The following is a 19937-nucleotide window of genomic DNA, read 5'->3' on the forward strand; positions in this document are numbered from 1 at the left end:
CAAAGCTCTTAGTCAAGCACCCTAAAATTATTTTAAGGACCCAGATAGGACTCTTTCATGACAGATCTGAATGGTTTCCTGAGGGTTATGGCAGGAATTCAGCCAAGGACATCCTTTGTGGTTTTACAAAGTTAATCTTTCTGCTGAAGTCAGCAGTATCTACCATTAGGGTGTGTATTGGGTTTGTGTGGCAAGGTTTTGGTAGCAGGGGGGGGCTATGGGGGTGGCTTCTGTGAGAAGCTGCTGGAAGCTTCCCCAATGTCCAACAGAGCCAATGCCAGCCAGCTCCAACACAGACCCACTGCTGGCCAAGGCTGAGCCCATCAGCAGTGGTGGTAGCATCTCTGGGAGAACACATTTAAGGAGAGGGAAAAGTTGCTGCACAACAAAAAACTGAAGCTGGAGAGAGGAGTGAGAACATGTAACAGAAAACAACCCTGCAGACCCCAAGGTAGGTGAAGAAGGAAGGGGAGGAGGTGGTCCAGGTGCTGGAGCAGAGATTCCCCTGCAGCCCGTGGGGAAGACCACGGTGAGACAGGCTGTCCCCCTGCGAGGTCCATGGGGGAGCAGATCTCCACCTGCAGCCCAGGAAGGACCCCACACCGGAGCAGGGGGATGCCCAAAGGAGGCTGTGACCCCGTGGGAAGCTCCTGGCAGGACCTGTGGCCCCGTTGGTAGAGGAGCCCATGCTGGAGCAGGTTTGCTGGCAGGGCTTGTGACCCCGTGGGGGACCCACGCTGGAGCAGTCTGTGCCTGAAGGACTGCAGCCCAGGCAAGGGACCCACACTGGAGCAGTTTGTGAAGAACTGCAGCCCGTGGGAAGGACCCACATTGGAGAAGTTCATGGAGGACTGTCTCCCGTGGGAGGGACCCCACGCTGAAGCAAGGGAAGAGTGAGGAGTCCTGTCCCTGAGGAGGAAGGAGCAGCAGAGACAAGGTGTAATGAACTGACCCCAACCCCCATTCCCCATTCCCCTGCGCTGGAGGTAGAGAAAATTCAGATTGGAGTTGAGCCCTGGAAGAAGGGAGGGGGGGGGGGAAGGGGTTTTTAAGAGTTAGGTTTTATTTCTCATTATCCTACTCTGGTGGGGAAATTAGTTTAATTTATTACCAAAGTCAAGTCTGTTTTGCCCATGATGGTAATTGGTGAGTGATCTCTCCCTGTCCTTATCTTGACCCACGAGCCTTTCATTCTATTTTCTCTCCCCTGTCCAGCTGAGGAGGGGAGTGATAGAGCAGCATTGGTGGGCACCTGGTGTCCAGAGAGGGTCAACCCACCACAGGGTATAAGACAATATGATATTACCTCTGCTGCTTCTCTGCCAGCAGCTGTGGTCAAAAGGCAGGAAAAGAATTTGAGCTGAGGCTGAAAAGGTGCTAAAAAGGTAAAGCTGCCCTTACCTGCCTCCTTTATGTGTTTGTATACATCATCCGAGCCAGCGGAGGAGTACGGGATGTCATCGTGGGCTACAAAGTCAATCTGCCAGTGAACAGAAGAAGAATCACATGCCACCATCACTGAATTTTGGTTCAGTGGGGGGTCGTTGTGGAGGATCATCTCTTTTCTTGACTTCAGCTGAATTGCTTTTGACATTCTCATCCTAAAGCCATCACCTAGAATATTGCACTAGATTTAGGCCTACAACTGCTATGTTGCAAGATCGATTACGAAAGAACAGAAAGCTTGTCTCCAGAAGCACTGCTGTTAACACATCACTCTGGCTGGCTCTGTGTGATATTCTGCAGAAAACGTAAGACACCTGTTCCACCTGTTCCTGCTTTTATTGCTACTGAAAGAGCTAAGTCAAATGGCAAAGCCTTGGCTTTCAAAACCATGGAGGCAAGATTACTGATTCTGCCTCCTTGGGGCTGTGCATATATATATACATGCATACCTAGTACTGTCAAGCTCTCCTTTCGTCACCCAGTGATGTGGACACTAAAATACATCCTAGTTAATTATGCTTTTCTTAAGATTCATATAGATTGCAAGTCAATAGCATGTAAGAAATTCTGTCCTGCCTTTTAGAGGACGCATGACATTTTTATGTATTTCTGGCCAATTATTGCACCTGTTGATGTTAATAAGAAACATGCCTTTAATTCAGGACTTTAACAGGACTTTAGTCACTATGTGATAACTTTCCTGGTTCATGATCTCCTTTCCTGAAAGTTAATTTGTGAAGAATTCTTCAGTGTTATTTTGCTATTCAAAAATCCCACTACAGAAATCATCCCAGCATATTGAGGAAAAAAAAGGCAAGACAAATAAAACATTCTCTGACAAAGATGGAGGCAAGCAATGCCATGTACCTAATTTCAGTGACTGGAATTAACTGAAATAAATAATTTGCTCCAGCTAATAGAATTTCACAGACTTCCTGTTTATTCTCAACTGTCAGTCTACAAAGGGGAAAGGAGGGATAAGGGAAGAAATGTACCTTATGTTTTTCAAGGAACTCGGGTGTCAGTGTCCAGGGTGCATCTCTGATGACCTCATCCACATAACGACAGTGTCTGAGGGCTTCATATCGCTCAGTTTCATTCATCACAGTGAAGCCTTTGAATTTATGAGTTAAATCATCACTGCAAACTAAAATATGGAAGTATCAACAAAATGGCTCCACAATTAGTAGCATTAGTATGACCAGCAGTTGATTATTTCCTGATAATTCCATTAAGCACTTAGTTACTAGCTAATTTTGGGGTGCTTCAGGGCATCTTAGAGTTCTGCTCAGGGTTGGCCAGTATAACCATAGACTTCTGAGAGATCCTTCCCTTTCTGAAGCTGCAGGCAGAGCCCAAGTGCGATATTGTAGGACATCTCAGGTTGTATGGTATGCACATGTTGAGGCAACTCAATCCCATAATAAGTGGGGATTTCACAGGCTGTGAAATTTTGGGGTCGATGGCCAATGCTTTATAAACAATCAAAAAGTGCAATGTCAACAATCACAGAGCGCTTGCAAACTTCATGTATCACAAAATGGTCAAGGTGGGAAGGAAGGCACCACTGGACATCACCTAATCCAATCCCCCTCCTCACAGCAAGCTCAACTACAGCAGGTTGCTCAGGGCCATGTCCAGTTGAATTTCCAAAGATGGAGATCCCTCAGCCTCTCTGGGCCTCCTGTTCCTGCTTTTTGGTCTTATGTAAACAACGCTTTAAATGATGAATTTGCCAACAAAGCTCTCAATCACAGCAGAACAGTTTCTCACTAACTAAACACTGATGGAAAACAAGTCACGGTAGATTTTATAGGAATCTGTCTCTGAGTTTAGCTTTGAGTTCAGCAGATTTCATAGAAAGAGAAGTAAGGCTTGTGCCATGTTGAAATGGGAAATTGCAGAAGGAAGCCCCGTGGAAAGGACTGGGAGAAGCCGTATGCTTTAGTGGAATGAGCAGAGTTAAAAGTCCAGAAATCCTGCATCTTTAACTCTGGATGTGCCAATACTTTCTCACATTGCTTTTAAAATGAGGGGAAGCAACACCCATGTTACCAGAGGACTATAAAAGTTAGGTATTATCTTTCTAGCCACGTAACATTGTGTAAAACCCTGTGACCTGTCCCCACAATTGTAACTCTGTCCAATATTATAGCTATAATAGTCATTTGACATCCCACATGGAATAACGTGATACCCATTTATAGCTGGGTTGACAGTGGTTGTCCCTCAGCACAGGTCAAACCTGTGCTTTTGGATGTCACTTGTCAGTGACACCAGGACAAATAGTAAATGTACTTGACAAATGATAATGCAACATTATTAGTGCTGCAGGGAAGTGTGAGAGCAGGCCTACAGCTGCTGCTGCTTTCTAATTTGAAAACATCGACCTATCAGGTAAGGTGCTGGCAAAGATGCAGTCTTTTTTTGAAATCTAAAATAGATGGTCTTGCTGTGATCATCATTAAGGACCTTTAAAGTAGGAAAAATGTAGGAAGGCTTAGATAGCCCTGGAGTTTGTGCAAAATTCAAAGCCAGATAATAATATACATATGAATTTCAGCTAGCAAAATGGTGCTCTATCCTATTATGTCATTTTTGATGCCTGCTGACAAGAAATTTAATGGAGATCAAAGCATTTTCAGTAGAAAGATCCCTTCTGAGATTGTAGTTATATTTTTTTTACAGCCTTTATGTCATCTTAAAGCTACCCTCTCCTGGAAGAAAGGGTCTACTAAAATTATTGGAAAACAGTAATTTTTGCTTGAATTCTGTAGAAAGGTTTGATTTTATTTTTTGATTACTGTTTGTTCATGTACAGTACAGACACAATATCTCTGTATTTCCTTTTGATTCCATCATTCTGCTTTAATGACTGATTTGGGAAGGTGTAAATGTCTATTTTTAAAAAAAAAATCTTAGCTCCAAATAATTGTCTTCACAATGAGAAATAAAAGGGGTTGGTTGTGGTGCCCACAAAGACACATGACACCAGTGCTTTTGCAGCACAAATTGTATGTGGGTGTGGAAAGGTGCCCATTTTTTAAACATGCTAAGACACAGTGCCTTGCTGGGAAAAGGTGCTGATGAGTGCTGTCTGCTTTGTCCTTCACTCCAAATATAAGGGCAAAGTGAAGCTCTGCCATGAATTTCAAAGGAGCCCCAGAGCTCCTTTCCTGATCTGGGACCCCCCCACTCCTTTAAAAGCAGCAACGCAACCTACATAACTTGCATTTTTTTTAAAACCTCACAGTCTTGCACCTCCACTTGCTTCTTCTGTAAGCTACCTGGCTCAGCAGGAAGACAAGAGAGTCCTAAATGTTTCCTTCGTAACAAAGGGATGTCTCCTTTCCCTCCTAGGAAGCTCCATGGGAATTGCCACAATTGATAAGAGTAAAACCAAAAAGTGTGTTTATAAGGAGATTTTGCTTTTCCTCCTTGTTGGGTCTTCCCCCCCCCCCCTCCTTTCAACTGATTTGGGACAAAGAGGCAAAATAATGCATCTTATGAAGTGTCTGAAGGCTGCATTCATATTTGCTTTATCACCACTGCTGTAAACATTTGAGTGGCTGAATGTCACTGTGAAATGTTTATGCGAGGTATATCTCAGCCCCAAAGGGGCAGGGAAACTGGAACTGAAATGCATGTTTATGAGGCCTCACGAGAGCAGGGCTGGCACATCCAGCTAGGCGGGAAAGATCCACCCTCCGGTGACTCCTCCGGCACGTACCAACTGCTGAACAGCTGTTAGCCAGCCACACAGCAAAAACCACAAGATATTCACAGCAAAAAAACTGATAAGAAAGTAACCTGCCCGGGGACACTTGTGAGCTGAAAACTACGTTCAGATCATGACCTACATTTGGGTCTTCATTGATAACGGGCCGGATTTAGCTTCTCTGCTGATGTTGAAGGCTGGGTCTGCACACACAGTACAAACCTGGCAGTCAGGGGCCGTGGGCTGTGCCTGGCTGGCAGAGGGACCGAGGAGCCAGAAATAAATGAGTGGTTGATCTCATTCACTCATCTCCATCTTTGAACAATTTTGAGCGAATAACTCAAAAAGGTAAATTATTCATATGGAGCTATTCTAAGCTCAGAGTCATGCAGGCACCTGCTTTAACTAGAATGGGAATTGTGCCTGTGCTGCCGAGGGCAGAATGTGACTTTTACTTTAATTGATGCAATTGTAAGATGTAATTCAAGGCAAATCGCCTATAGAAAGCCTCCAGAATGAAAGTAGCATTCAAAGTCATGGCGTATAAACAGCTGGGGGTGCAAGCACAGCAATAACTCTCTGATACTGAAGCACCGAAGCAAAAATCCAGTGCAATAAATAACTGATCTTACCTCCTACTAGTAAGTAGCTGTTTGGGAATAGAGTTTTGGCTTGCATAAGAGCTCTAGCATGGCCAGAGTGGAAGAGGTCAAATATCCCATCTGCATACACTCTGACAGGTCTGTCAACTGTGGAGAAAGAAACACAACAGTGATTTTTCAGACCCAAAACAAGTTGCACTTAATTCTACTGGACAGGTTTTTGTTCCCAGATCAGATGGTTGTGGCGATTTACCCCAGTTCTGATATTCAAAAGCACCATGGGTTAACTTGCAGTGTTTTATCCTGTTTGTTACTTGTTCTTCTCTGTACTCTCTGTTGTTTTCTCTCAGACTTAGCCTATTTATTATCATCCATCATCCCCGTATTCTAATTTAGCAAAAATGTCATCTCCCTGCCTCATTCGGAGTTCCACCATATGTCTTGTTCTTTTCTCTCTGCATTACTAGTCAGTTCTGCCTTCTGGATTTTTGGGGTTTTTTTCCCTTATTTTTTCCCATCATCTCCCTTTTCCTCCCCTCTTTTCTGTGACTTTGTTTTCCATAGCTTACCACTGTAAAAATGTATTGTTTACTTCTTCCACATAAACCTTTCATTTCCCTTTTTTCATACTTCCCCCAAACTCTTTTCTCTAACAAGCCTAGCATTTCTTTTTCTCACCATCCTCCTGCTACCACCCTTGTAACTCTTGCTTTCTGTACGACATCTGCAGCAGCACCCTCTGGATAGAAAAAGGACTTGCTTTACCAAATGACATGCCTGACAGCTGTGCCACCTCGGAGCAAAAGGACAGCGGAGATGAGCGCAACAGAGCTCCAACCTCCATGGACTGTGCTTCAGGGCTACAGAGAGATGTCTCTGCTGTCAGGATATCCAAGGCTCCATGGGAAAACATTGTTCCTTGCAGAGCTGACTGGAAAGCTGCGGCTTACCCCTATACAGTGTACGTACTTCAAAAGCTTATTTTAAATTAGTAAAATAAGTAAATAAAGGCTTTTTAAAAATAATCTCTTGGAATTTAGGGGGGCTGAAGTATGTCTTTCAGACTTTATGTGAAATCATCCTGTTTCCTCAGCCCAATTACAAATGCCCAGATAAAGAAATTGGGCATGGTTTGTTTGCAAAGGGCAAATGGTCTTTAAGGCTGCTTAAGGTCTGATGTGATCAACAAGACCGTCAGTGAAAGAAGAGTTTTCCAGCACACAGAGGCAGTACAGGAAGAGAATCCAGGAGGTAGCCACTACACAACATAATTTTCAGGCTGGCTGGAGTAGGCTGGCAAGCCTTCCTTCTGACCAACATGTAGACATCCACGAAAACATCAAACTCTAACTTGAAATGTTTTCTCTTGTTGTTTCTCTAACAGAAGATAATGGTCCTGTAGTTGCTAGTTTCTTCCCCATTACCCGATAGAACCAGATACCAGGCTGACCCTTCTAGTTCCAAGTGGAAGGCACAAGTGAGCATTGGCAGATGTTTGCAAGGGAGAGCCTGTGCTTTGGGAGCACCCATGGCCCTACTGATGCAGCTCTCTACACATACCTGGTGTTCCCAGGCGGGCTTGTGCAATGGTTAGCTTCTCATGGGGGGCTTGGCACTGACAGCTTGTTTCATCTGCAAATGGAGCAGGTGCCGTCAGAGTCTGGAAGGAGGAAAAAACACAAAGGAAGTCAATTTATTTTTTCCATCAACAGTTAAAAAAGAACCATTTAACCGTGGCAGGATGCTGTAACCAGGCCTAATGCTGATTTGTTCTCTGGGGATTTTTGCTTTTTGGTCACCCCTGAGCACACACAATTCGCACAAGGTAAAATGACGAGGAAAATAAAGCTTTCCAAACGCATCATGCAACCTAATTCTTTGTCTCTGTTGAGAAGCTTAAGCATTTTTGAGGTGGGTGCAGGTATGTAATTTTTCAGAATTTGTTTGCAGAACAAAGTCGGGTTTGATGGCCCAAGCAGCTTAATCCTTGGTTTGGTCTCAACGACACCAAAGGTCCAAGATGCAAAATGTATTCTGCTACCTGCAAGCAATAGCTGGAAAAACTAATTGGGATTCAGAATGCTGCAAATGAGCCACCTCTTCACAAGCACCAGTTCCTTCCACTGACATCAGTACAGGTAACTGGGACTACAGGTTGTTTTGTTGTGGTTTTAATCAGAATCTGGTATAATTTTGAGGAGCCATTCAAAATAAAGGCAAGAATGCAACCAGAAGTCCCACCTAACTAGAGCTAACTGAGCTGCAGCTCCTTTCTCCGGTCTGACACATACTGTAATAGCACTAAAATGCTCTAACTGTGATCTGAGCACCACAAGGGCACTTGCTCTGAAGATCTTATAACCTAAAAATATAACAGAGAGAGTGAAGACGCGTGAAGAATGATGTGGCATTATCTGTCAGGAAACTTGATTATAGAAATTGTATTTTCTGCCCATGCCTATGTAGGAAGTTATCAGCAATCAGAACTGCAGAAATTTATTATCTGCCATATGGTCTGATATGAAAAAACGCACTTCTACTGCTCTTGGCTTGAAATCTTTACGAAATCTTAGCTGAGTTTTGGTTTGCTTCGTTTCTGTGAGATGAGGTGGTGGTTGAGACAAGCCAAAGGAAATCTGTCACTTACTTTGCCTCCACCATGATTTAGCTGGGACCTCATGGCCTTGCAGCTGTGGCTTTGTTGGGTTTTGACAGTGACCACTTGCGTGATGTACAGTTGTCATACCAGTTTGAGCACCCATGGTTGATTGTAACAGAATCTCTCTTCTCCTTTACACTTTTTTTCAGCTTTTAGATGCTGAATGCTTAATCACTGAGCATTTATTTTCTTTAGCATCCCTAAGACACTTTAAGACATGTCATGCCTAATTGCTGCTGACCTCTGGGCTCACTGGCTTGTTGCCTGGGAAGCTCAGAGGACAGTAGTAAAACAGCAACAAAGATTTAAAGATTCATATCCAGCTCTTTCTGCTGATTTACTATTCATTTTGTTTACTGAAAGCACTAAAATTTTATGTAGATTTCTTTTTTTTCCTTCCTTTTCTCATAATCTCAAATGTTGCAGGAAATCATCATCATGAGTATCTTAGTGATGAAAATCACGTCATCTTTGCACAGATAAAGTTAAAAATGGAGAAACTATGACCAAGTCGCAAGTTTCTGCCTGGGTTTTGTAGATGGGAACTGTTCATCGGGCCACCCACGCCGCACAGTGTAGAACATTACACATAATCATACCATGCCAGCTCCTTCCTTTATTTTCTAAATACTGTCTTTTTGCTTCTGGCTTTACGATTGCTGTGTGCTAACCTGTCTTTTTATCTCCAAGCAAGGTCAAGTTACACGGCAGCCCATACGGCCTGGTTCCCGCTGGGATAAAGAGGAAGGCAGAAATGTTAAAACAATAATGGCTATGGTCTGAGGCCTGCAACTGGTAATCAGATCCTAGCTTGGCAGAGGCTGTTTCCTTGGAGATTACTTGAAGAAAATAGGTCTGGTTTGCAGGAAGATATCTTCCCCCCCCCTCCTCTCCCCCAGCAAGCACAGTGGTGCTTTTTATCCATGTAAACGCCTTTGCAATGCCAAGATTTTTCTTTCGGTCTCTGCTCAATGGAGAACAACGTCTATTAGCTTCCCATCAGTCCAGCTTTTGCAAATGCTCATCATTAAAGCTCACCTTACGGCCAAGGGCTAAGAACCAGACCTGTCAATATTGCCATTACTCTGTGACCTCTCAGTCACTGGGTATGCAAATACATTAAATACAATAGATTAAAATCAGCAATATTCTATCAAAGCCACATAGAGAAATGCATCAATACCATGTCCTGACAGATCAAGGGAAATACAGCAATAGCTTCCCAACGAGTATTCAATACTATTTCGTCTGGCCTAGAAAAAATGTCACTGAGCTTAACAAAAACATCTTATAACATGAGACCATTTGGTTTGCATATAAGAGCATAAGATAAAATATTTCAAGAAATTATTAAAAACCAGAAATAATATATCAAACTTCTTTCAGTTTCTATATAATTACTGGTATTCTTTCCAGTTTCTTGTCAGTAATAACTAGAATTGGGAGAAGACAGCAAGTAATTTATATAGGAGCTTTTTCATTTTGGTTAATCTGTTAAAGTACTTTTAGAAGTTTGCTCTAGTTTTGCCAGTAATCAGATGGTTAGACAAAGACTTATGGAAATGTATGTCTGTCTTTCTCTGACAGATTTTTCTCTTCATCTGTGCCTTCATTATTTTCTAGGCATTTACATTTTGCGATTAGTCAAGCAAGTCAAATTAGCCTTGTATTTTGGACCAAGGTAAGCTTCTGAGATCTGCATCATCCTGTAGCAGGGTGCTCTATAGCCTGTGTGAGTTCGGTGATGAATTACCTCATTTTGTTTGTTCAGCACCTGCCTCTCCTTCTATTATTTGATATTCTTGCACTGGAAGCTTCAGTAAATTTATCTGTAGTCACCTCTTCCCTGTGTCTCTCTCTTTTCTCCCCTCAGTCACATTTTCCAGGCTGAAGAGCTTTACCTCATTTATTTGTTCCTTGTATGGAAGCTGGTCCACAACTTTTGATTATTTTTGTTGCCCTTCTCTGTTAACCACAAGGTGGTTTACACAGTGTTCGAACTGATAACTCTTCCAGTTTCTAGAGCTTTGATAGGAATAGAAAATTATTTACATGGTGCTCATACTTTGTCGTTACCTTTGATGACGTAAGCACCTTACACCTCGTGTCAGCAGGGAGACCTTACTTTCATTTAAGCAGTCCAAATGCCACATCATTACCGTGTTATTAATACATGGTGTCTAGAGAAAGCCTATTACATGCCATAAATGGAGAAGTCATTGTAATATTAGGACTCATTAGTGCTATTTACTTCAGAAGATGTTAAAAAGCTCTTGCAATGCAAGTCCTATTTCCTGGGAATGAAGACACTGCATTCAATTATAATTAAATTCACTTCCTAAAAATGAACGTATGTGAAAACATCATATCCAATAACCCTTGCATATCAGAAGCCATTCATTCTATGACAAGTTTAAATAGTGTCTTACTTGCATTCTCACAAATTTGCAGAATAACTGAATGATGCTCAATAAACTTTGGGACATTACGAGATGTAAGGTAGGTAAAGAGGGCTTCCTGGCAAACGCCTCACAACTCCATTTGCACCCAGTAACATCTTTGCAGCCCCCAACTATATTTAACGAGACAGTAGCCCAGAGAGGAGAGTACAGGGTGGTAGGCAGCCCTGAGCTGGTTCTGTGGCTGGGATACTTTATGAAGAAACCCTGCCTGACAGCTAGAAGCAGCTTATTTTCAGGTGTATCTTGATGCTGCCTTTTTACTATCTCTCTTAATAGTTTCTTAGGCTACTGTAGCCATTTAACTTAGCTGCTAGTCAGCAGATAAACATTCATAGCTTATGTTTCCAATGGATTAAAAGGAAAGTAGTCAGTGATTTGCAGAGGAACAGCAGTCGTACCACTGAAATAACAGGTCAAAAGCACGAGCACCTCCACGCCCTCTCTTTTGTATACAACCCGTAATAGGAAGTAATTAACTGTCTTATTGTTTGCTTGTTTTCCGTATGTTTGGTTGTTGGGTTGGTTTTTTTACACAGCAGCAAGGAAGATAGAAGTATTTTTTTAAATGGGCAAATGTAGATCCATCTATGCCATAGTGCATCTGCCATTATAACTCTGCCTGCAGGGTGACTGCATGCAACATGTGCTAATGGAAGGAGCTACTCTCCTCTTTTTTTTTTTTCTTTTTTCTGTTTTTTGTTTTGATTTGCACAGCTACACTACCTCCCTTACCACATGACAGAGACAAAAATGTTGTCCTCTTGGTAGAGAGAACAGTTGTATTGTCATCTAAGATTTTGCCATCAACAAAGGCCTAAGAAAATTTCAGCTCTTGAAGCAGTACAGCTACACAGGCAAAACTTGGTAGAGCAGGCTGGGCCCATGCGTATAAAACAATTAAGCTGGCAGGCAAATTCTGTGGGAGGTCTGATGCTGTAATCTCTTTTTATCTCAGAGGCAGTATTTAAAACAGATAACTGATTTCACTGGAACAAATCATGTGGGTAAGATCTACTCATATGAGGAAAGATTATTTTGGGAACCTGCTCCTGATGTTGGCAAACAATAATTACAGAGCAGGAAACACTGACATCAGTTTTAAGGAACATTTAAGAGAAAAACACTATCAAAACTCTTGAGAAGGAACTAAAAATACGTGCTGAGTTTCTAAAGTATGAATACCCTTTGCAAGTGGAAAGACCATGTTAAGGACTACCAAGGTCATCTCTCAGAGGTTCAGGGAGTGAACATTGTGAAAAATGAAAAGCACGTTGTCTCATATATTGCTTTTAGTAACCTTGACCCATACAGGAAAATTTATGAGCAATTAAGTTGTAATTGAACGTTACTGGTGGGTGCCTCCAGGTAAACTTTTCACAAACAGTTCCAATATTAATGCCTGTACCAGAAGAAAATCTAGCCTGTTCTTCCACAGTTCTGCTGACTCGGGGAGGTAGATGTAAACTAAAAATGGAGCAAACTAACCCAAGAAGAACAATAACTTAAAAAAAAAAAAAAATCTGTTTGCAAGCATTCCAAATTGCCTTATTCTCAGTTGCTTTTTCTGGGCTTTATCTTCAATCAAATATACTTTGCTTGTCATTAGTATTAAGTCAGTAATGATTAAGTGCAAGATGCAATTACAAACTGAAGATATAATAGAAGAAAAGCAGCTTCCACCGCCTTCTCAAGAAGCACAATGATGTATATACGTACAGATTCATAGATTCTGAAAGTAGAACAACTATTACATAATCTAGTCTAATATTTGCAAAAGGCCAAAGAATTTCGTGACAAGATTCCCGCGTGACAGCCATGACTTTTGACTGAACTGGAACACATTATTTAGAAAATAAGATCCATCTTAGAGGTAGGACGGGCCCCAAGTCAAGCAGAGCTTAAACAAAAGAACTGCCGATGAAGCACCTCAATCTCCATGAACACCAGCTGGAAAAGAAATGCGACCCTGGGCAGCTTACCCACCTGAGCCCGCTCCCCTGGCACAGCTGGAAGGAGTGCGCCGTGTACAAGCGACCCAGGTGGGATGCGTTGAAAGAACAAACCGTGCAGCCTGTAAGCCTAGCTGTCCTCCTGTCCTCATGGCTGGAGACACAGCCAAGCTGTCAGATGTCCCGGCACTGAGGAGGGATATGCGGTATTTCAGGATAAAGAAGTATGCGGCTCCTTCAACAGGGCACTGGTTACCAAGCGGCAGCCTGCAGACACTGTCACAAAACGAGGATGTTGCAACGGGACTGCAGAACCAAATTGGCCATGGTGCATTTGCAATCCAAAGCTGAATGGCAGGTGCTTGCTGGCCCACGAGTAATGCTGAGGGTTGGCCATGTCAACAGACCAAAAATATGTAACCACTGTTCTAATGCCACTCTGTCTTTTATTGATCAATCCAGAAACTGGAGATAAGGTCAGTTCGTATGTTTTGGATTTCTAATACCCATTTCTTTTTACTTGTACACACTGATTTATGGCTAAAAGGACAGAACTTCAGCTTTAACATAGGCAAGGGTTAATCTACTGAAATGAACTGAGTTATAGCTAAGCTATTGGGTGAATTTGGCCCTGTATTCAAACTCTCCTTGTGCTTCTACAGAAAGATACTTAACATCTATGAATTATTTCATGTCAGATATAGGACAGCATTCTGTATAAACCGTTACTTGAAGTAGAGCTATGTTGAAGCAAAAAAAACCCCAACAACAAACCACCAAACCCCATTTTTCCTCCCGCACACATACTCTCTGCGGTTCCACAGCTGGCAGGCAGAAGCACCCTGGGAAGAACTGTTTTCCCATAGTGAATGCACTGGCCTTCTCTACCAGATCCCCAGTTCATCCAGTGCCTTTCACAAGAGCTTTTCACCTTATGCCATCTGTCTGCATGTGTATAGGAAAGGAAAGCAGATTACGTGGAAACAAAGGTATAAGCACATATTGGGATAGACAGTTCTGGCTGCATTGAGTGTCTGTGCATGATCCTGGGAGTGTGGTTATACACTACACGTACTTATTGCCCGTGTAGTTAGTGTTTGGCTCCTAATTCTGTATTTCTTCTGTTCCACAGCCACGTATGTGTGTTTGGTTTCTTTTTACATTTTATACATGTTACCTTATAATGTTGTTTATGTTTTTGAGGAGGAAACAGAGAGAATCTATTTACAATGCTTTTCTACTCTTTTTTAAAGATATGATACAAACCTTCATAGTAACGACAACAGCACAGTTTAAGGAATCAGTAATATTCTCCTAATAAAAGCTGCTTCTAAAGTAGCATTGCATATATGCATTCGCAAGCAAAGAATGCAATACATTGAATGTAATGTTTTCTCCCTGTCTTTGTGTGTCATTTGTGAATCCTGAAAAAATACTGGTAGTTCTGTATGTCTGATGAACACATATTGCAACATGCTTTTGCAGAGACTATGGCATTCCAGAACCTATACCAATTGCATGTCCTTTGATGTGGTAAAGGGAAATCACAGCAGATTTTTGGTGTCTACAGGCAGTTTTTGTTTGTTTTTTTTTTAAGTGCGGCAGAGATTGCTACATGCCCCCAAGTGCAAACCACATTTGGCATGTTTTTATGGGTTTGTGCTTTTATGTAGTAGTCAACATTTATGAAAATGAAAAATTAATCCAGAGCAAAACCCAAACTTGTAAAGAACCAAAAAGATATTTGGTCATATAAAGTCATTTTGGGTTCCTTAAATGTAAGGCTATTTCCATATATATTTATGCTTAGTTCCACATTGAAGTAAACAGATGGCAGACCCCTTACAGTCATAACATCACGTGAGAGAGAAACAGATGCATGGGACACTTTTTAACCACAATGAAACCCCCTAAATTCATCATTAGCTCCCCTGATTAAAATTGCATATACCTTTCAGTGATACAGGAAAGATAAAGATTAAGATCTATGGAAGCTCATGGAAAGAAAATATCTGAAATAATTATAGAGGTTGCATCAGACCCTCTCAAAACACTGTTTGCAAATATGAAGGGAGTAAGGCATCCAGGGATGAAAATATAGGAATCCAAGGCATGCATGCTTATTTCAAATTTTGCACTTAACGTTTCATTGCTTAACAGCAGCAACAACGAAATTGTCTAAAGGAGTCTAGTGCCCCCTTAAACCATTATACAGCTCCAGTGAAAGTACTAAAACGTTCTCCTCTACCCTTCAATAAAATAAAAAAAAAAAAAACCAGTGTTTTCCAAATGTACTTGAATAATTTGAAAAAATGAATTAATGTACTAATGTCTTCTAAAAAATCAATGAAATAAGCAAAATAGCTAAAGCAGCTGATACCTAAAGTGATGTGAGAGCTGTGATCTTCAATTGTACCCGAGTCTCATTCTGCAAAGTATTGTAGATTCAGCGGCCCCAAGATATTTGATACCTAATTCCTATTGAACTGTAAAAGTCCATAGCCTCTGAATCTCAAGACGTGGCAGTAGAATTAAATCCAGGCTTGGGAGCAGGCACTGGGATTGCCAGGGTGAACCTCAAATGGCCCTGATGCTTACAGTGCCTTGGCAGAACATGTTTTATCTGCCATATGGATAGGCCCTAAGTCTCCAGCTAGTCTGTCCTTGCAGTGGTGACACTAAGCAGAAGAAAACTAGTTGGGTACTTCCACAGAAGGCCCCGATGCCATCTCCTGCACAGGCAAATGGGATCTGGCCACAGCTCAAACTGCCTGAGAACAGGCATCCAACGGTAGCATGGATGTCACGTAACCACGACCTCGGGAACAGCCCTGTATTCCTGGGATTGCATTGCCAAGGACAGAGCAGACACAGCGAAAGGACATATCTGCTTCTTTACGTCATCTTGAAGATAGATTCACTTTAAATTCATGAAAACTGATGCTTAATTCCTGCCTGGCCCTCTACCCACCAATGTCCCCATAAGCACAGGCCAAACCAACCGCCTACCTGTCTACTCCCTCTCCTCCCCTGTAGTTCACCTTGGCTAATTCAGGTGGTTTTCTGCTCATCTGCTTTCTTAAGTTTCCTTAAGTTGTGCCTGACTTTCCCTGTGTGTTGCAGAAGAGCCTGTATTCCTGATTCGGGCTCAAATTCACGTTAGACTCAAAGCACAGGGAGGTAGGTACTGCGATGGAAACATATGTTTCATTGCCCTGCATTCCCTTAGCTGACCTAACCCTAAGGACTTCAGCCAGTTTTGAAAATAAGACATTGGTACCCAGATCCCACGAGTACTCTCCCAGATGTTGCCACTGAGGCCTGTGTTGGATGACAGAGACGTCGTCCAACGTCTTTTCCATACGAGGACAAGAAGCTCTTGGCGTGTTCAAGGGAAAGGTAAGACCAAGCAGTAGGTTTTGAAATTTGTTATCAAGTAAGCTTCAATGTGTATTCGGTTTTGCTTTATCTGCAGCACTGTCCTTATAAATTGCCATTGTTTCCTTTTATGAAAGACACTATCTGGAATTGTCTTCCTGAACAAGGTGTGTTGAAATGCCTGTTTGTTTCATGCAGGGTGAGGATTGGTAATTCTCAAGGTGCACACCAATCCTTCAAGGAGCTGCCCACACGTGGGACCAAAGTCAAACTCTTGGCCCCAAGAGACATAAATGAACTATAAAAAAATAAGCAAATCATTTCACAAGGCTTCGTACTTACTCTTTGGTATTTCCCCCTACGGTATCTCTGCCACCCAGTTAAACTAAGAGCTTGCCTCACTTATGGCCCTTTTTAGTACAGACGCACGCAGGCACACCCTAATGCTGGGATTCCCACGCTGAGATCCACAGCCCTGCAGTGCTCTGCAGCTTGTTGAAAGTTATCTGGGGACAACTGCCATACCTGGAATGTGCGGCATGATGTGACTGGCAGCCATGTTTATCCCATTTAAAACAATGAATGCCCCCATGACCAAACCACGGGTATCCTAGGCTTTAAATAGGAGAAGCAGTGCTCACTTAAAAAAAATGGATGGGACAGTGGTAGATGAGAAAGTGGCCTAACCCAGCAGTTTGGTCCAGACAAGAAACAGATAAATGCAAAACTATACAAACCAGGGTTGGAGAAACGCTGTTTGTGGGATTTTTTTTCTTGACTACAAAACTGCTAAAATCACAGCTGCGGAACAAGCCTGCGACTCTAATTGGTTTGTTTCTCCATTGTGCATTGAGACTAAGGTACGCGTATCACTCAGGGAGAGATTTTCCTGGCATTCAGACACGTGGAATTTGAGAACGTAGAGAAGGCAAAGATTAAGTGAGAGATGGACCAGGGGAATTGACTGAAGCACGAATGCTCATTAATGCTCTAGTTGGTTAAGAAAACCCAAAGAGTGTCTTGGGAAAAAATTAATGGCAATTTATATCACAACAGTACTAGGTACTGCAAAACATCAGGTTTCAATACACATTGAAACTTACCTGAGAACTGCCTTCAACGTCCCCTGTTTTCCTGCTCTTTGAAGGATACAGGGGTTGTCTTTAGTCCTACTGTGACACTTCCTGCCAAGCTAGCAGACTCCATAGCCTAAAATTAGAGGACCTGGTGGCAGACATGCATTAAAAATATTTGCAGTTTTAAGGCTTTAAATAAGTAATTCCTGTTTTAATGAAAAGGACAACAACTGTTTCAGAAAAGAACTAACCCCCTTTTCATCTTCTAAAATTTGAGCCAATTCTGAAGTTATATTTCTTAACAAAAATTGCTTCCTAAAAATGAGCCTATATTAAGAACTAGAAAGCCCAAAAGACAATTAATTTTAGAGATGCGTTATAACCAATGAACAGCATTAAAGAGTCATCTGTAAATATCACAGACTTTACTTTTACAGCCACCAGTTATATCATTCTGAGGTACCAAAGCCATCCTGAGGTCCAGGATAATAAAACGATACTAAAATGTTAACCGAGACACCCTCTTTCATTTACGTTAATGAAGTAAGTGACTTGGTTACTACTGGCCCACCACTGTACGTGCTGCCTTCAGAGGAGTGGGATCAGAGAAAGTACTGAAGATCTTAAAAAAGATCTGATAGGAACTTGATATCCATGTTATTAGATCATCTGTCAAGGGGTGATTCACTTTAACTCTTCAGGACACTGGCTCTGAATTCTTCTCGCTTAAGCCATAACTTGACTACGCTTGCTTGCATCACTCCTTATGCCCTAACAAGTACGGTCTTTTGCATTATACTTCACCAGGCAATTTTTTTTTTTTTTCCTGAAGGTAACGTAGATCTGCTGACTGACAAAATATCACTTTATAACGACACACTTTCCATAAATCTTTATTCAAGATGTCTCCATTGTCCATTATTGGTACTCGGGAAGATCTAAAACATCATAATGAATTCCTGTTTTATTCGTGTACTCTAGCTGTCACCTTAATTTCCACAGAAATTATACTGGAATGCATGATACTGTAAATACTGGCATCATGTTGTCACTTCTTTCTTTAAAATCTTTTAAAATGTCAGACTACGTGGAGTAATATATTCAAACGGGTTGTTATATCTGAGCTTTTGACAGAGAAATCTTAGACAGCCTGTACGAACACACTGCAGTAACAACACGTGAGCTAACTTTCCCCATTAAAACAGCTCCAAAAGCCTTCCACGAACAAATTAACAGTCTTCTTTGAAGTTGATTCTAATTATAACACTAGCAAGCAGAAAACATTAATTTAGGTCAGCTCCAACGACTGTTGCTATTTCTTGTCATATCAGAACGTCTCAACTATAGTGTTGAATTTAATTACTGAAGTTGGATGTTTAAATATGTTTTCAATTAGGACTGTGACTGAATTCTGGTGTTGAATGATCTAATTTCCAGTACTAAACTGTTGCATCCATCGTGCACTTTCACACCTCGATACTGTCTCTGTGTTTCTGTGTGCGTGCGTGTAGGTATTGTTGTTATTCTTTTTTCTAACGCCTTGCCAATGGTGCACGCCATGGCGGGGAAAGGAGTGGTTGTTCCTGACGGGAGTAGTAAAAGGTTTAAATAAGCAGCAAGGAACCATTCCAGTTATTTTCAATGAGCCCATCAGAAAAGCGCAGCTCTCGGAACCCTGACTGTCTGGGTACAGGGGCCTCGTAAAGTTGCCTGAGGGACCCTTCCCTCACCTTTAACCGAAGGCCACCGAAGGAGTCTATTTTTACTGCCGCTCTCCCGGCTCTCCCTCATCCAGCCCCCCCAAAACCCCGCAGCTCTCCAAGCCTCCCTTCCTCCCGCACGGAACTAGAACCTCTTCCCTGGGCTCTGAAGTTGAGAGAAGCCGCCTTTCCCGCTCCCGGCCGAGGGGCTGGCCTGCCGGGCCCACCGCGGAGGAGGCGGAGGCGGAGGCGGAGGCTGCCGTCCCCGGCGGGACGCGGCTGTGGGCCGGAGCCGCGGCTCGGGGAGAGGCCGGGAGCGGCCCTCGCCCCCCCGCTGCCGCCCCCCCGCCCCGGTTCCGTGCCGGGCGGTCGTTCCCCGAGCCGTGCGGCTTCTCTCGCCGCGGTGCGGCTTTACCGAGCCACACGCCGCCCGCTCCCTGAGCCGAAACCGCGTCTCTCTCACGCCAGCCCCTTAACCAAAGGCGGCGGACCTTGCCACATCATTGCCCCGACGCGCCCTTATTCGGCGGGTTTGGGGTTTTTTGGTTTTGTTTTTTTTTGAAGAAGGGAGCAGCAGTTCTGCCCGGCTCTCACCGTCCTCCCCGAAGTCCCCAGCCGACAAGGGCGGGCGGGAGGGGTCCCGCACCCCCGCAGCAGCCTTCGCTTTACCCTCTCCCCGCGGAGTCGCCGCGCCACACAAAGGGACCCGCCGGCGGGCGGCACGGCCCTCTCCCCCCCACACCGCTCATCCCCTCACCGTCCCCGCAGCGCCCGGGGAAGGCTCGGGCGGGAGGTCCGAGGCGGGGCAGCACCCGACTCACCAGGCGAGGCTGAGGGCAGGTGTGCTCCAGCTCCTCCATGGCCTCCTCCGAGCGCCGCGCCTCAGAGGGGGATCTCGGGATACCTCTTTCTGACTCAGCATCGGGCGCCAGCACTGGCATGGCCGG

At 43.2% G+C, this 19937-nt stretch overlaps 1 protein-coding gene across 2 annotated transcripts in view; it reads right to left on the bottom strand.

The window, feature by feature from the left end:
* The window catches only part of PCYT1B (phosphate cytidylyltransferase 1, choline, beta), a 32009-nt gene extending 12078 nt beyond the window's left edge, over positions 1 to 19931 (bottom strand). For both annotated transcript variants that reach the window (XM_010571303.1, XM_010571304.1), the window contains exons 1-5: positions 19812 to 19931; positions 7327 to 7426; positions 5797 to 5913; positions 2442 to 2593; positions 1402 to 1480 (exon numbers count right to left, since the gene is read on the bottom strand). In XM_010571303.1, the coding sequence (XP_010569605.1) occupies positions 1402 to 1480; positions 2442 to 2593; positions 5797 to 5913; positions 7327 to 7426; positions 19812 to 19931 (568 nt within the window). The remainder of the gene's footprint in view (positions 1 to 1401; positions 1481 to 2441; positions 2594 to 5796; positions 5914 to 7326; positions 7427 to 19811) is intronic.
* Positions 19932 to 19937: the final 6 nt, after the last annotated feature.

The sequence above is a fragment of the Haliaeetus leucocephalus genome, unplaced genomic scaffold (genome assembly GCF_000737465.1).
Source record: "Haliaeetus leucocephalus isolate CR32 unplaced genomic scaffold, Haliaeetus_leucocephalus-4.0 Scaffold317, whole genome shotgun sequence".
Lineage (NCBI taxonomy): Eukaryota > Metazoa > Chordata > Aves > Accipitriformes > Accipitridae > Haliaeetus > Haliaeetus leucocephalus.